Source organism: Crotalus tigris, unplaced genomic scaffold (genome assembly GCF_016545835.1).
Source record: "Crotalus tigris isolate CLP2741 ecotype Arizona unplaced genomic scaffold, ASM1654583v1 scf7180000024302.2721777, whole genome shotgun sequence".
NCBI lineage: Eukaryota > Metazoa > Chordata > Lepidosauria > Squamata > Viperidae > Crotalus > Crotalus tigris.
The window spans coordinates 2,080,515-2,095,212 of record NW_024100474.1 but is presented as its reverse complement, the minus strand read 5'-3'; the positions used below and the strand labels follow the sequence as shown (position 1 = coordinate 2,095,212).

Sequence of the window (14,698 nt, the reverse complement as noted above, 5' to 3'; positions counted from 1 at the left end):
GTGTAGCATGGGTAACAGTCTTAATATAATAATAGTAAACTACATTGCTACATTTTTCAACAGTATGCGTAAAAAGCCAACATCAGTGTGAAGGTTGAGGTTGCTTATTTTTCACCAGATCAGAAATTCTCTGGGCAGTCTTTGCAAGTGCACACCGAAGATCATCTTCCGCAAAAAATCTGTTTCTGTATTTAGACTTGATAACCAACAAGCTGGAAAACCCTGTTTCACAAAGATATGTTGTTGGAAATGGAAGAAGAAGGCGCAACACAGTCTTAGACAGAACAGGATATGACTGCAAACATTTGATCCAGAATTTTATAACTGGCATTGTGGAGAAATCAGTTCTCGCTGCATCGCTGTTAATAAGTTCAATGAACTCCTCTTGTGCTGTCTCAGGAACATTTTCAACGTTGACTGTGAATGGGCTTCTGGCAAGTGCAAATGGGGTGTCAGGTAGATTTGGAAAGTACGATGAGGTTTCATGTGCAAGCATGCGCAGATGTTCTTTAACAGAATTTATCAATGTAATCCTGTTGTCTGGTTCAATGTCATGTTCCTCAAAGAAAGCAGATAAGGTAGGCAACATGTAAATTTTATTTTCATCCAATTTTTTTTGCCAAAGCTGCAGTTTCATTTGGAATGATCGGATCTTTTCAGACAAATCAAGGCACGTTGCATTTGGTCCTTGCAGTGATAAATTTAACTCATTCAAGATGGCAAAGATGTCAGTCAAGTAAGCTATTTTCTGCAGTTCACTGTTATCGCTGAAAAGAGTTTCAAACTGCGGTCTTGCTTTCTGAATAAAAAACATTTTGAGTTCATCACGAAGCTCAAAAACACGTTTTAAAACTTTTCCTTTCGACAACCATCTCACTTCAGTATGAAATAGCAGAGCATTGTTTGGCGTGTGTTTAAGCTGCTTGCCTTTACAAAGTTGATACAATTTATGACGCTTTTCATTACTTCTCGTAATTCTTGCGGCAGCGTCTTTGTTGCTAATATTTGCCGATGAATTATACAGTGAGTTCCGATGTCTTTTGGTGACTCATTCAGTACCAAACATTGAAATCCAGATCTACATCCTAGCATAGCTGGAGCACCATCTGTGCAAACACCACAAACCCTTTCCCAAGATATGTTATGCTCTTTCAGAAATGAACTAACTGTATCAAATACATCACATGCAGTAGTTGTTGTTTCAAGAGGTTTGCAAAACAGAAACTCGTCTTTAAAGTCGCCATCGTTAATATACCTCACGTAAACCAGTAACTGGGAACAGTTTGCAACGTCTGTAGATTCATCAGACTGGATACTAAATATTGGAAGTGGAGCAGATTTAATTTCTTGGATTACCTGATCAAAAATATCAGCAGACATGTCATCTATTCTTCTGCGGACAGTGTCATTGGACAAGGAAACTGCATTCAATTTCTTCACAATTTCGTCTCTGATCATAAGTCGAACAATGTCTTTGGCCGCTGGCAACAGTAACTCCTCAGCAATGGTGTGAGGTTTCATAGCTCTTGCGATTCTGAGTGCCACCAAATATGACGCTTCAACGGCTGCTACATTTTGTTTGTGGTACTTGCACCAGTGTCAAGTCTGCCTTTCTTCAGTCCATCAACTTTGGATCTAAAATAGTTTGTATTCTTGCCAGCATAGTTTGGATGCTTGCTCTCAAAATGGCGTTTCAGTTTGTTAGGCTTCATCGATTCTGCTGATAAAACTTCAGAACAAAGTACACACTGCAGTTTCTCGATTCCCGCTGTATATATTGACGTGAAGCCATATTGTAAGAAATCCTCACTATATTTCCTTTTCCTGATGTTGTTCGGATCCATTGTCTTGAATGGTTTGCTAGTGAAAATATGTAACAATAGCTTCAATAATACAAAACATGACACATGGCATAGTTCAGTCAAAACAGTTCATTAAAGTTTCCTATGATTTACCATTCTCTGTGTTGTTCTATTTACAAACCCAGTGTTTCTCAACCTTGACAATTTTATGGCATGTGGACTTCAACTCCCAGAACTTCACAGCCAGCAATTACCAACTTCATGGGAGGAGTCTTACTCCTTTGGTGGAAAATCAGCTCTACTATCCTGGGAAAGAAACCAGGCTCATGCAATTCAGATTTTTAGCCAGAGATCTGAGACCATGAGAAAACACAAGTCCATATTTAGGTGGCCACATAACTGAGTATTCATCATGATTTGGGAGCCCAAGATGCATCACTCAATCTCAGGAAGTGTAGGCAGAATCTGCCCAATATTTGCTGAAATTCATTGCACTCAGATTTCATTCTGGGAATGAAATATTAAAAAGGAAAAGAGCAGAAGAAATCAATTCTTATTCCCAATTTTCAAACCATCTTCCTGGAAGTCATAACATGTAATTAAGCACTTCAACAAAGTAATTACTCCATTATTTGAGTAGGCAATCAATTAAGAAGTTGCACCATGTAGGGAAAGAAAAGAAAATTAAACAAAAGAAAAGAAAAGAAAAAGAAAAGAAAAGGAAAGGGGACAAGAGGACAGGACAGGACAAGGAACAAGAGAAGAGGAAAGGAGAAGGGGAGAGGAGAGGGGAGGGGAGGGAAGGAGAGGAGAGAAAAGAAGGGGAGAGGGTACAGGAGAGGGAGAGAAAGGGGGGTAGAAGAAAGAAAAGAAAACTCTGCTTCTTGCGCGAAGCCGGCAATCGCAGAGCAAGACGCCAGTTCGCTGCAGCAGCAGGCAGGCCCAGGCGCTCCTGGGCGGCCATGGCATGCGGCAGCGAGGGCGCAGGGCGACCACCGGCTGGGCCACCAGCTGGCCCAGCCCAAGGGAGGTAAGCCAATAGAATTAGACTCTATTCAAGAGAGTCTATTCCAGTGGTGGTGAACCTTTTAGAGACCAAATGCCCAAACTGCAACCTGAAACCCACTTATACATCGCCGGGTGCCAGGGACGTGGCCAAGTGGGTGTGGCCACCAAGTGGGTGTGGCCACCAAGTGGGCGTGGCAAGAAAGACAGCCCCAGCCACCATTAATGCTGTGCCGCCGCTGCATATATTTTAATGCATGTTTACCCTGCCTTTAAATGTGGGACCAAAATTTACAGAAAGGCATTTGATAAAGTAGATCACAACCTACTACTTGATAAGACAGAAAAATATGGGGTAGGCAGAATCACCACCAGATGGATCCGTAGCTGGCTGACGGGCCGTACTCAGCGATCTCTGAAGATTTGGGCCAGTATTAGGCAGGCGGAGAGGGCGCGGGGCGGGCTGCATGAGGGGAAGCCGGCTGCAAATTTACGGGAAATGCCGGTGGCCGCGGGGTGTTTTCTAGCCGCTGGGCCGGGCTCTTTGGCCTCGGCCTTCCCCGGTGGCCCCCGGCTTGTCCCCTGTGATCAGTGGCAGGCGGAGAGGGCGCAGGGCGGGCTGCACGAGGGGAGGCCGGCTGCAAAATTACGAGAAGTGCCGGCAGTTGCGGAGTGTTTTTTAGCCGCTGGGCCGACTGTGAAATTTCAGGAAATGCGGGCAGGGTGTTCTGGGGCCGCTGGGGTGTCCAGTGGCCAAACAGAGAAAGCTCAGCGTCAAGCCAGAGACGAAACTTACCGCTTTTGCTTATTCTCTCTTTTGCTTTCTGCTGCTTGTTCTCTCTCGGTTTCTGCCGCTTGTTCTCTGTCTCGCTTTCTGCTACGTGCTCCGAAACTGAAACTTCCTTAGTTTATATAGAAAAAAGCTGCGCATGCGCAAAGAGGAGGGAGGCAGGAACGGCTCTGCGTGCCACCTGTGGCACTTTCGAAAGCCAATAAGAGGGAATAGCACAGCTAAGGAAAAGGGGGAAAAAATGGCGGACTGCGTTGTTTGGCGACCCCCGTGAAATGGTCGTTCGACCCCAAATGGGGTCATGACCCACAGGTTGAGAACCGCTGCCTTAAATGGATACTTGACTATTGTGTGTCACAATGCTGGATTAGATCTGCCTATAGCCTACCCCAGGAAGACTGCTGTGATTTTATAAGAGCGATAGCATAAAAGTAAGCCCTAGTGTGTTGTTTCTCAGGAGTCTTCTAGGTGTTCACAAAATTTTCTTCTTTGTTTTATAAGTGACTTATGCTAGCTAGCTATCCTTCTAGAATTATTAGAACTGAACCTCATCGCAGATGGTCACTTACTAGGCTTCTATAGATACTGGCTTCTATCCTGCTCTCTTGAAATAATTAGCCAGAAAATAAATCAGGAACCAGGAGTGCAAAAAAAGGGATCAGACAGTTATACTTATGAATGTAATAGTGGATTGTGCTTAAAATAGAACAGTCAGCATGGACTGTTTCAACCTGTCTGGAGCTATTTTTAATACTCTAAACCATGTGGTAAAACCACAACCTTTCACATTTTATATCTGGAACAACTAAGGCAACAGCATGGTAGGGAATTTATATATCATTGAACATAATTGAGAGATTAAGGTATTAGAAAAGTAGAGGTTTGTTACTGCTGCAAATTATTAATAATATTAAAATTGTTTATCCCCTGCTGGTCTAATATTTTTAACTGAGTTAATATTAAATGCTAGAACTGAAAATGTACATGCTTAGAACTTGCCAGATGGTTTAAATTATGCCTGAAGAAGCCAGACTGTTTAAATTAAGTTACATATTTGTACTTTTACTATGTATTACTTTTATTTTGATTTCTTCTGTATCTTCCTGGAGTTGAAAAATCAATTATAAAATGTAATGATGCCAAGTTCATTTTGTTTCGTTTTATTTATTTTGTAGAACTGGGGGTTGTTGGTTTTTTTTTTTTTTTTGGTTACAACTTTTAGTGTCTATATCCCTATATTCAAAAGTTAGATTTTAAGGTCATTGAAAAAAGTTCCTACCATCCTGTAGTTTTTAAAGCATCAAGAATATTGTTGCTACTATATGACCTGAGAAATATGCTGAGCACTTTAGGTTTGAATAACATCTTTTTGGGTGTGGCATTATGATGTGTATAGCTGAAAGCAGTTTTGGAAACTTTTCATACTCAATCCTAAATAGAATTAATTTTTCAATCTTACTATGAAACCAAAACTGATTTATTTGTAACATCACTTTCTCTCAGTTGAACATGTAATTGAGCATAATTAACATTTATGTTCTCAGGTTGACTAAATAATTAACTTAAATTGTCAGCATTCCAAATAATTTATAATATTGGGGCAATACAGATATTATGATAAGTGTACATTTCCTGCTAATTTCCAGTTTTGATCAGGAGAGGCTGAACAAGCTTGGGAATGACATCTATAACCCTATGGTTTATATAGTTTCCCATCTGCGCATCCATACAACTTTACCAAAATACGTGTGACCACTCAACCCATTACAGCCCAAGCAACACAAGCTATAAATAGAATATCACTGCCATACATCAGAAACATCTCAGAAGTAATCAACAGACTACTGCAACCACACAGTATCACCATAGTACACAAATCAACTAAAACCCTCCAAAACATCTTAAATAAACTAAAAGACCCAGTAACTCAAGAAGAAAAAACCAGGAATCATCTGTAACATACTATAACACCCACTAGGTAGATTGAGCAGGCATAAGACTAGCAGAGGGCATCCATGAACATAAATTATAATCAGAAAACATGATAAAAACTACTTAGATACATGGACAGACTCAAACATAATTTCAACTGGGAAACTTTGAACATCCTAGACCAGGGGTAGGCAACCTTGGCTCTTTTATGACTCGTGGACTTCAACTCCCAGAATTCCTGAGCCAGCCATGCTGGCTCAGGAATTCTGGGAGTTGAAGTCCACGAGTCATAAAAGAGCCAAGGTTGTTTACCCCTGTCCTAGACCAAGCTAAATCTAAAAACAGTAGGAGATTCCTGGATGCTTGGCACTTAGATATGTTCGCCATCAATAGATTATGTGCCATCAAGTTGAAAACCACATTTATTTCCATGTCGATTAGCCTGCTAGCATGGTGTCAAGGAAGAACAGGCAAAGGGTGACACATGCATCTTGATGTATGTACATAATCACAGGTCTTAATGATTATCATCCAGTTGCACTTACAGCCATCATTATGAACTGTTTTGAAAGGCTGAAAAAAGGACTTTATTGTATCCAGCCTCCCTCCAGCATTTGACTCACTTCAGTTTGCTTATCGTCCAAATTGTTCCACAGAGGATGCTATTTCTTCTGTTCTCCATCTGAGCTTGGCACACTTAGAAGAAAGAAATACTCATGTGCAAATGCTGTTTGTCGACTTTAGTTCGGCATTTAATACAATCATTCCTCAGCATTCAGTAGATAAACTGGGCCTTTTAGGCTTCAGTACTCCTTTGTGCAACTGGATTCTTGATTTTCTCATTGATAGGCCCTGGTATGTGCAAGTTGGAACTAATATTTCTAACACCATGTTTTTGAGCACAAGTTCTCCTCAGGGCTTTATCTTAAGACCACTGTTGTTCACCCTGCTGATCCATGTGCAAGTTTTGTTACCAACCATATTGTGAAGTATGCAGATGATACAACAGTCTTCAGCCTTATACAGGATGCTAATGAGGGTGATTACCAGGAAGAGGTAGAGGGATTGATGAACTGGTGTAATAAAAACAGCCTGGTTTAAATGTAGGAAAAACAAAAGAGATCATTATCAATTTCAGAAAAGGCAGGCACAGTCATATATGTCTGTGTATTAACAATTCAACTGTGGTTAGTAGTATCAAGTTTCTGGGTATGCAGCTGACGAACAGGTTAGCTTGGTGCCTCACCAGTGAGACACTGGTGAAGTGGGCACAGTAGCACCTGCTTTTTCTGTATTCTTTGAGAAGAGCACATCTTCATTCCCCTATCCTTGCCACTTTCTATACAGGGACGGTTGAAAGCATCCTGTCATATTGTATTACTGTATAGTTTGGAAGTATTGCTGTTTTGGACAAGAAGGCTGTGCAGAGAGTAGTGAGGATAGCATAAAAGATTATTGGAAGTTCACTTCCTTCTGTCCAAGGCATGGCATATAAGCGATGCCTGGCCAGGGTCTGCAGTATTGTCAGGGATGCTACACATCTTCTCCATGACCGGTTTTCTTTGTTACCTTCTGGGAGGAGGCTTCACAGTATTTGAAGCAAAACAACTAGATTCTGTAATAGCTTTGTACCACATTGTTAACTCTCAAGACTCTCTTTTTTTATATATAGCATATATATGTGCACGTAACAATAGAGATTATCTTATAATCATGTGAGATTATGGTATATGTATATTATCATTTTGGTGTCATTATAATTTGTGGCATATATTTCCACCTTGGCGTGTAAATTGTTTTTAATTTACCCCAGTACTAATGAAAGAAACATATAATGTTCAAAGCAATTGTTTAAAATCTTACCTTGTGTGACAAGTGCTGCATTCAGATTCAGACTGAATTTTAAACATTCTGGGTTTTTTTATCTGCAGATTTCTGTGGCTATGAACTAATATGATTAGCCTTATTGGCACTAAAATCTAATGCCCCCACCGATAGCTTGGAAGGATTGAACACTCACAAAAGGGAATGTTACGGTGGACAGTTCATTTAGAAGGTGGGCCTCGAAGAGTAAACCACGCTGCTGTGGCTGTTGGACATAAAGTCTACTCTTTTGGTGGATACTGTTCTGGGGAAGATTATGAGACTCTACGACAGATTGATGTTCATGTATTTAATGCAGGTAAGTTGATGAATGTTCAGGTTTAGAGAAACAGGACTTAATTATCTTTTATTTTTTTAAAAAAATCAAATACATATGTTTATATTTATTGAACATTAATTAATATTAGTTTAATATGTCAGCCATCAAACAGACGACACTACTGAAAATTTAAAAATATTCAATTATGGGGAAGAGGCAAAGGAATTTCTCGTATTAAAAGTTACATTATTCCTTTTTAGTAAAATTATATATTTGATAGAATTTTTCATTGGTTTCAACAAAGCATATGTAAAACAATACCATGTTTTGGAGAAAAATGGAGGTGCCAGGTTATTAGTATATTGCAGGAGACCATTTACTGATTTTTAATATTATCAATTTACTTGTTGTTTACTTGTCAATTATGAACTGTGTAATACATCAGCTTTTATTTCAAGAAAGTCAAATCTTTCCTTATTATTTATTTAGTAAGAAATCTTAGATAACTTTATAAGAGAATCCTATAGAGTTTCTCATTATCAATATAATCCTGAGAGTGCCAGTACTCTGCATATATCTTCTAGTTTATTTATTTATTTATGAAATGTATTTGCTGCCATTTCATATGCAGCAACTCCGGGTGGCTTACATCAGGGCTTTTCAACCGGTGGTATGCGTACCACTTGTGGTACATTGATGAGTGGCAGGTGGTATGCAGCCCTGCCTAGCCAAGTGTAGTGGGGGAGGGAAAGAGCCAGCACAGGCAAGGACTTACAGTGAAAGAGTCCTCTGGAGCTGCAAAAGCCCCAGGCTCACTTCTGGCTCACCCTCCCCCATGAGAAAGGAGGAGGGGGGTGGAGAAAGGAGAGCCTATATAAAAGGAGGCAGTTTGGGCAGGAGAGGGAGAGAAAAAAAAAGCAGCAGCCTTGGGAGGAGGCGGAGTCAGCTACACCGAAGGGGAAGAAGAAGAAGGAGGAGGAGGAGGAGGGGGAGGATGAGGGGAGAGGAGATAAAGCAGGCTGGCCATGAGCCGATTTACAACTGCTGTGGTAGCCACCTGTGCTGGCAGCAGCAAACAGGCAACAAATGCAATGGGAGAGGGGTCGCCCTCCAAGACAAATGAAAAAAGGCAGCAGTGGCTGGAGGTGAGCCATGGAGGAGGGAAGGAGATGGAGAGTGGAAGGATTCTTATTTGCTTTTGTGACTTTGAAGTTCATAATTTGTACAATGAGGGCTTTGTGTTCTTAAGGAGTGTTTGGCAATTTCTATTTGGCTGATGGTTGATGTCTCGTGTTAGCTTCTATTGCTCTGCTGTTGTTAGCTGTAAGTTTTGCTGCAAGGGATTTTGAAGTATTTTTCTTCTGAATGGATTTTGCCTATAGCATTCCTTTACTTATGAATGGAGCCATTTGGGGAGGTTGCCTTAGCGGGCAGCCAGTACTTACATTTTTTTTTCTTTCTTAAGTGCCAGCTTTGCTCCTTACTTTCCTTTCTAGCCAGTAGCTAATTCTTAAAGGGGAATGTTTCTTTTTAAGCTAGCTCACTCAGCAGCTTGTCTTTTCTGTCTCTGGAGGCCTTTCCTTGTTTGATCAATATATGGAAGAGGGAAAATATGGGGGGGGTGTTCAAATTCTTCCTTCAGAAGGAGATGGGAATGAGAAAAAGGGAGGCAGGGAAGGGAGGGAGAAAAGGAAGTCCCGCCTTAGTACTTGGCCACCAGCAGCTCTACCATTGATTTTGCTTGTCAAAAGGTTGCAGAAGGGGATCACATGACCCTGGAACACTGTGACCATTATAAATATGAATCAGTTGCCAAGTATCCAAATATAAATCACATGACCCTGGGCATGCTGCAATGGTCATAAGTGTGAAAAATGGTCATAAGTCATTTCAGTGCAATTGCAACTTTGAACAGGTTTTTTTTTTTGGTCATCAAGTTTTTGACACCTTGCTAGGTGGTACTCGAATATTGCCATATCCTAAATGTGGTACAATTGGTAAAAAGGTTGAAAAGCCCTGGCCTACATCATAAAGACATTAAAATACATAAAAATCAACAATCATAGAGCACAGTGGATAAAACCATTAACAGATAAAATAGTAGAATCCTACCAACAGTACATTAGTGCTGATAAAATAGTCCAAGATTAGTTTCTACAGAATAGTCAGTTTGTCTATGGTACAACTGCTGCCTAAAATATGTGAAAACTGACTGATACCAGGGAAAATGTTACATATAGTGTGGGTACAACTAAGGATGATAATTTAACCTACCCTAATTCTAACCCTAAATTGAAATGATGGAGCGTGCTGTTTTGTATTGCTCCCTCTACATAGGTGGTCACCAGGAATTTTTATCAACCTTTTCCACTAGCCAGTCTGGTCATTCTGACTTGTGCTATTATAGTACAATTATACTATAATTATAATTATAGTATGTGATATATACTATACATATATATAAATATAATTATATAAATATATAATTATAGTATAATTATATTGTACAATTATAGTAAGTTTTTACTATCTGATGAATCTGGTTTCACTGGAATAAGAGGGAGATAATTTAACGAGTACAAATGGGCTAGTCCTTCCAGAAAGCTGGCAATCAAATGGTCTCCTTTAATTCAAATAACATATATAAGAATAGAGGGAGATCTATTTGATGATTTAAAGGTGCTGATATGGAAGCCTAGCTGGCAAAAGAAGAAAGCTAGAATAAGGCTGAAAAAATTGGGACTTTGACTCATTAGAGGGGATTTTATATTGCAAATTAGTGGGCTAAAAAAAGATGTTGAGACAAGGGGAATTTTGGTTATTAGATTTAAAATATTTGGAATTCAGTCAAATAAGGATTTTATCGGTTCAGTATTTAAAAATTAGATCTAAAAAGGAAAAGAAAATTAAATACTATGAATATGTTTGATTTATTGATTAATCCAGACAATATATATAATGGTTTTTGATTTATTAAAGGGGATATTATGTTATTAAGTAGATGATTTAATATGGTGGGAAATAGATAACTCTTAGGAAATAGAACAAGATTATATTTAAATAGATAAAATGTGTATTTTGGATATTATAGTTTGTTATGTAGTGAAATAAGGGAAATTTTTGTTACCCAAAATCTAAAAATTATAAATATCAAAGGTTAAATTGGAATATTGACAAGAAATTAAAAATTAACTAAAAATCAATAACAGGGTACGGATTGTTGATGAAGATTGAATGTAATTAAGATATGTATAAGCTAAAAATTCATTGATAAATGTAATAATGATGTCCTTATTGAATTGATATAATTAGAAATGTACCAACCTGAACATGAGACAGTAATTGTTAAGGGAAAAAGAGAAGAAATATTTGATGTTGTAGCCTGAGATTTGTACTAAGATTTTGTTATTGAGCTATTGATTAACCCAGTCACCACGTTGCTTTTTAAATATTCAAATGTATAATATTAATAAAATATTATAAATTTAAAAAAAAAATAGTCAGTTTGTCTATGATACAACTACTGCCTAAAATGTGTGAAAACTGACTGATACCACGGAAAATGCTACATACAGTATGGGTACAACTAAGGATGGTAATTTAATCTACCCTAATTCTAACCCTAAAATGAAATGATGGAGCGTGCTGTTTTGTATTGCTCCTTCTACATAGGTGGTCACCAGGAATTTTTATCAACCTTTTCCACTAGCCGGTTTGGTCATTCTGACGTGCTATTATAGTACAATTATAATATAATTATAATTATGGTATGTGATATACAGGTGAAATTCGAAAAAGTAGAATATCGTGCAAAAGTTCATTTATTTCAGTAATGCAACTTAAAAGGTGAACCTAATATATGAGAGAGACTCATTACATGCAAAGCAAAATAGTTCAAGCCGTGATGTGTCATATTGAGATGATTATGGCTTACAAGATCATGAAAACCCAAATCCACAATCTCAAAAAATTAGAATATTACATGAAATCAATAAAACAAGGATTGTACATAGAACAATATCAGACCTCTGAAAATTATAATCATGCATATGTAATCAGTACTTGGTTTGGGCCCCTTTTGCAGCAATTACTGCCTCAATGCGGCGTGGCATGGAAGCTATCAGCCTACGGCACTGTTGAGGTGTTATGGAAGACCAGGATGCTTCAATAGCGGCCTTCAGCTCTTCTGCATTGTTCGGTCTCATGTCTCTCATGTCTTTCTCTTGGCAATGTCCCATAGATTCTCTATGGGGTTCAGGTCAGGCGAGTTTGCTGGCCAATCAAGCACAGTAATCCCACAGTCATTGAACCAGGTTTTGGTGCTTTTGGCAGTGTGTGCCTCTCCATTCTTCCTCCAGACTCTGGGTCCTTGGTTCCCAAATGAGATGCAAAAGTTGCTCTCGTCAGAAAAGAGGACTTTGGACCACTGAGCAACAGACCAGTTCTGTTTTTCTTTAGCCCAGGTAAGATGCTTCTGACATTGTTTGTTGTTCAGGAGCGGCTTGACAAGAGGAATACGACATTTGAAGCCCATGTCCAGGATCCGTCTGTGTGTGGTGGCTCTTGATGCACTGACTCCAGCCTCAGTCCACTCCTTGTGAAAGTCCCCAACACTTTTGAATAGCCTTTTCCTGACAATCCTCTCCAGGCTGTGGTCATCCCTGCTGCTTGTGCACCTTTTTCTTCCACACTTTTCCCTTGCACATAACTTTCTGTTAATGTGCTTTGATACAGCGCTTTGGGAACATCCAACTTCTTTTGCAATTACCTTTTGAGGCTTTCCCTCCTTATGAAGGGTGTCAATGATGGTTTTCGGCACAACTGTCAGGTCAGCAGTCTTTCTCATGATTGTGATTCCTACTGAACCAGACTGAGAGACCATTTAAAGGCTCAGGAACCCTTTGCAGGTGTTAGTTGATTAGAGTGGGACATTTTGAGCCTAAAATATTGAACCTTTTCACAATATTCTAATTTTCTGAGATTGTGGATTTGGGGTTTTCATGAGCTGTAAGCCATAATCATCTCACCTATGATACATCATGGCTTGAACTATCTTGCTTTGCATGTAATGAGTCTATCTCATTTATTAGGTTCACCTTTTAAGTTGCATTACTGAAATAAATGAACTTTTGCACGATATTCTAATTTTTCAAGTTTCACCTGTATACTATAAATATATATATAAATAAAATTATATAAATATAATTTACTATCAGATGAATCTGATTTCACATCATGGATTACAGCTCAGTACTGCTCTAAACTTTGTACAGTACAGTACTGTACACTGTAATATCTCCTCCAATTTTTCTTATATACTTTAAAATGTTACATGTTTCTCTTTTTTATCTTAATTGTGATTTTTGTTTTTGATTGATCGATTGATTTAATTTTATGACCTTTTTTCTGATAGTTTCTCTGCGCTGGACCAAACTACCACCAGTGTGGACAAACAGCAGGGACCATGTGAGAGAGGTTCCTTACATGAGATATGGGCATTCTGCGGTGCTGATTGATGACACTATCTACATCTGGGGAGGCCGTAATGATACTGAGGGAGCCTGCAATGTATTATATGCCTTTGATGTCAGTAAGTGGTGTTATCCTGCTTCTATAATTTTCACTATCACATGCTTATAAAGATGAATGGGCAGGGAGTGCAAGCCTTTTGTAGCCATTTATCTCTTATCGATATGATATTGATGGAGTACTGATGGCACACAGCAGTGGCAGCTATCAAATTGAGTAAGCCAAGTGTGCTAGCTATAAATGAAGAGTCATTGTTAATAATTACTGCATCTATTATGCTTTTAAACTTTAAAATATTTATATTTTTACATGTAAACTCTCCTAAATTATATGCCCAAGTTTTGTCAATGTATTGCCTGATAATAATAAATACTATATTTACTATTTCTAAATTAGGTATTTAGGAAATATTAATGTAGTTCCTTTCCATTCTATTTCATTTCTGTTCTTACTGTAAAATCAGCTTCATTAATATATTGAAGCAAGTAATGAACATTATTCTTATCATTACTGAAATTCTTCTAAGTTATAATCAGCTTCATTGATAGTGAGGCTAATAGTAATAATGATGATGATTATAAACTAGTGAGATTGAAACTATTTATGCTTAAACTCATTTGAAACCAGTGTTCTCTGTGTTTCTTTGTTGACTGCATAGTAGTCTCTTTAGCTTGACACAGTAGAATTCTATGCCTCCAAAATGTTAAATGCTTCTTTGTGGAAGCTCTAGCGAGCAGATCTTTCTGTGAAACAGCCTCAAGTACACTAGGTACAAATGGAGCAATATGAGCTGTGGAGGAAATGCACATGATGCAGTAACTAATGCATTCTTTGTATATATCAAGGTGTGACTCCTCTAGTATCAGGAAGAGGATAAACAAAATGAGCAAATAAAATATTTAAATAGTGCTTAAAAGTTGGTGAACCTTTTTGAATTTTCAATATCTCTGTATAAATGACTTAAAATATGTTCTGTTCTATTATCTTTATCTAATCTTACAGCTAGATAAAGATAACCTAATTAAAAAAATGAGTCAAAACATTATACTTGTTCATTTATTTATTATGGAAAATGATCCAAAGATCTCCTTGCTTAAAGGGTTTATTACAGACAGGTATGTAAGTTCTTCATTAAATAACCAGGGCTGTTTTAGAACTAGGGCTGCTCTAAATATGACAGACTTTGGCCTGCCAGGACAATAGAGTTCTCACCACAGAGATTATGAAGAAATTTCTGAAGACTTCTATAAATTATGATGCAAATAATATGACAAAATTACAAATCCATTTCTAAAGTTCTGCAATGCCATTGGTTCAGAAAACAGAAAACATTAGGGACAGTTTATGAATGCATTTATCCAAGAGTGCTTTCTGATCAAAGTTACTTTCTTGCCTTGATTAGAGTTAGCAGACACAATTCCATTATCAAAAAAGCACTGAGTCAAAATGGGATTCATAAGAGAACAGGAAGGTAAAATCCATAGCCTTAAGAGGAAC

The 14,698-nt window shown here is 38.3% G+C and overlaps 1 protein-coding gene and 1 pseudogene across 5 annotated transcripts in view; one reads left to right on the top strand and one right to left on the bottom strand.

The window, feature by feature from the left end:
* KLHDC3 (kelch domain containing 3) overlaps window positions 1–14,698 on the top strand; it is a 64,418-nt gene that overhangs the window by 10,776 nt on the left and 38,944 nt on the right. For 4 of the 5 annotated variants that reach the window (XM_039324501.1, XM_039324502.1, XM_039324503.1 and 1 more), the window contains exons 2-3: window positions 7,461–7,711; window positions 13,086–13,262. In XM_039324501.1, the coding sequence (XP_039180435.1) occupies window positions 7,558–7,711; window positions 13,086–13,262 (331 nt within the window). In that variant the 5' untranslated portion in view covers window positions 7,461–7,557. Of the gene's footprint in view, window positions 1–4,391; window positions 4,419–7,460; window positions 7,712–13,085; window positions 13,263–14,698 lie in introns of those variants that run through there. The other variant, XM_039324506.1, reaches the window with a different exon arrangement.
* Window positions 83–2,564, bottom strand: LOC120299570 (annotated as a pseudogene).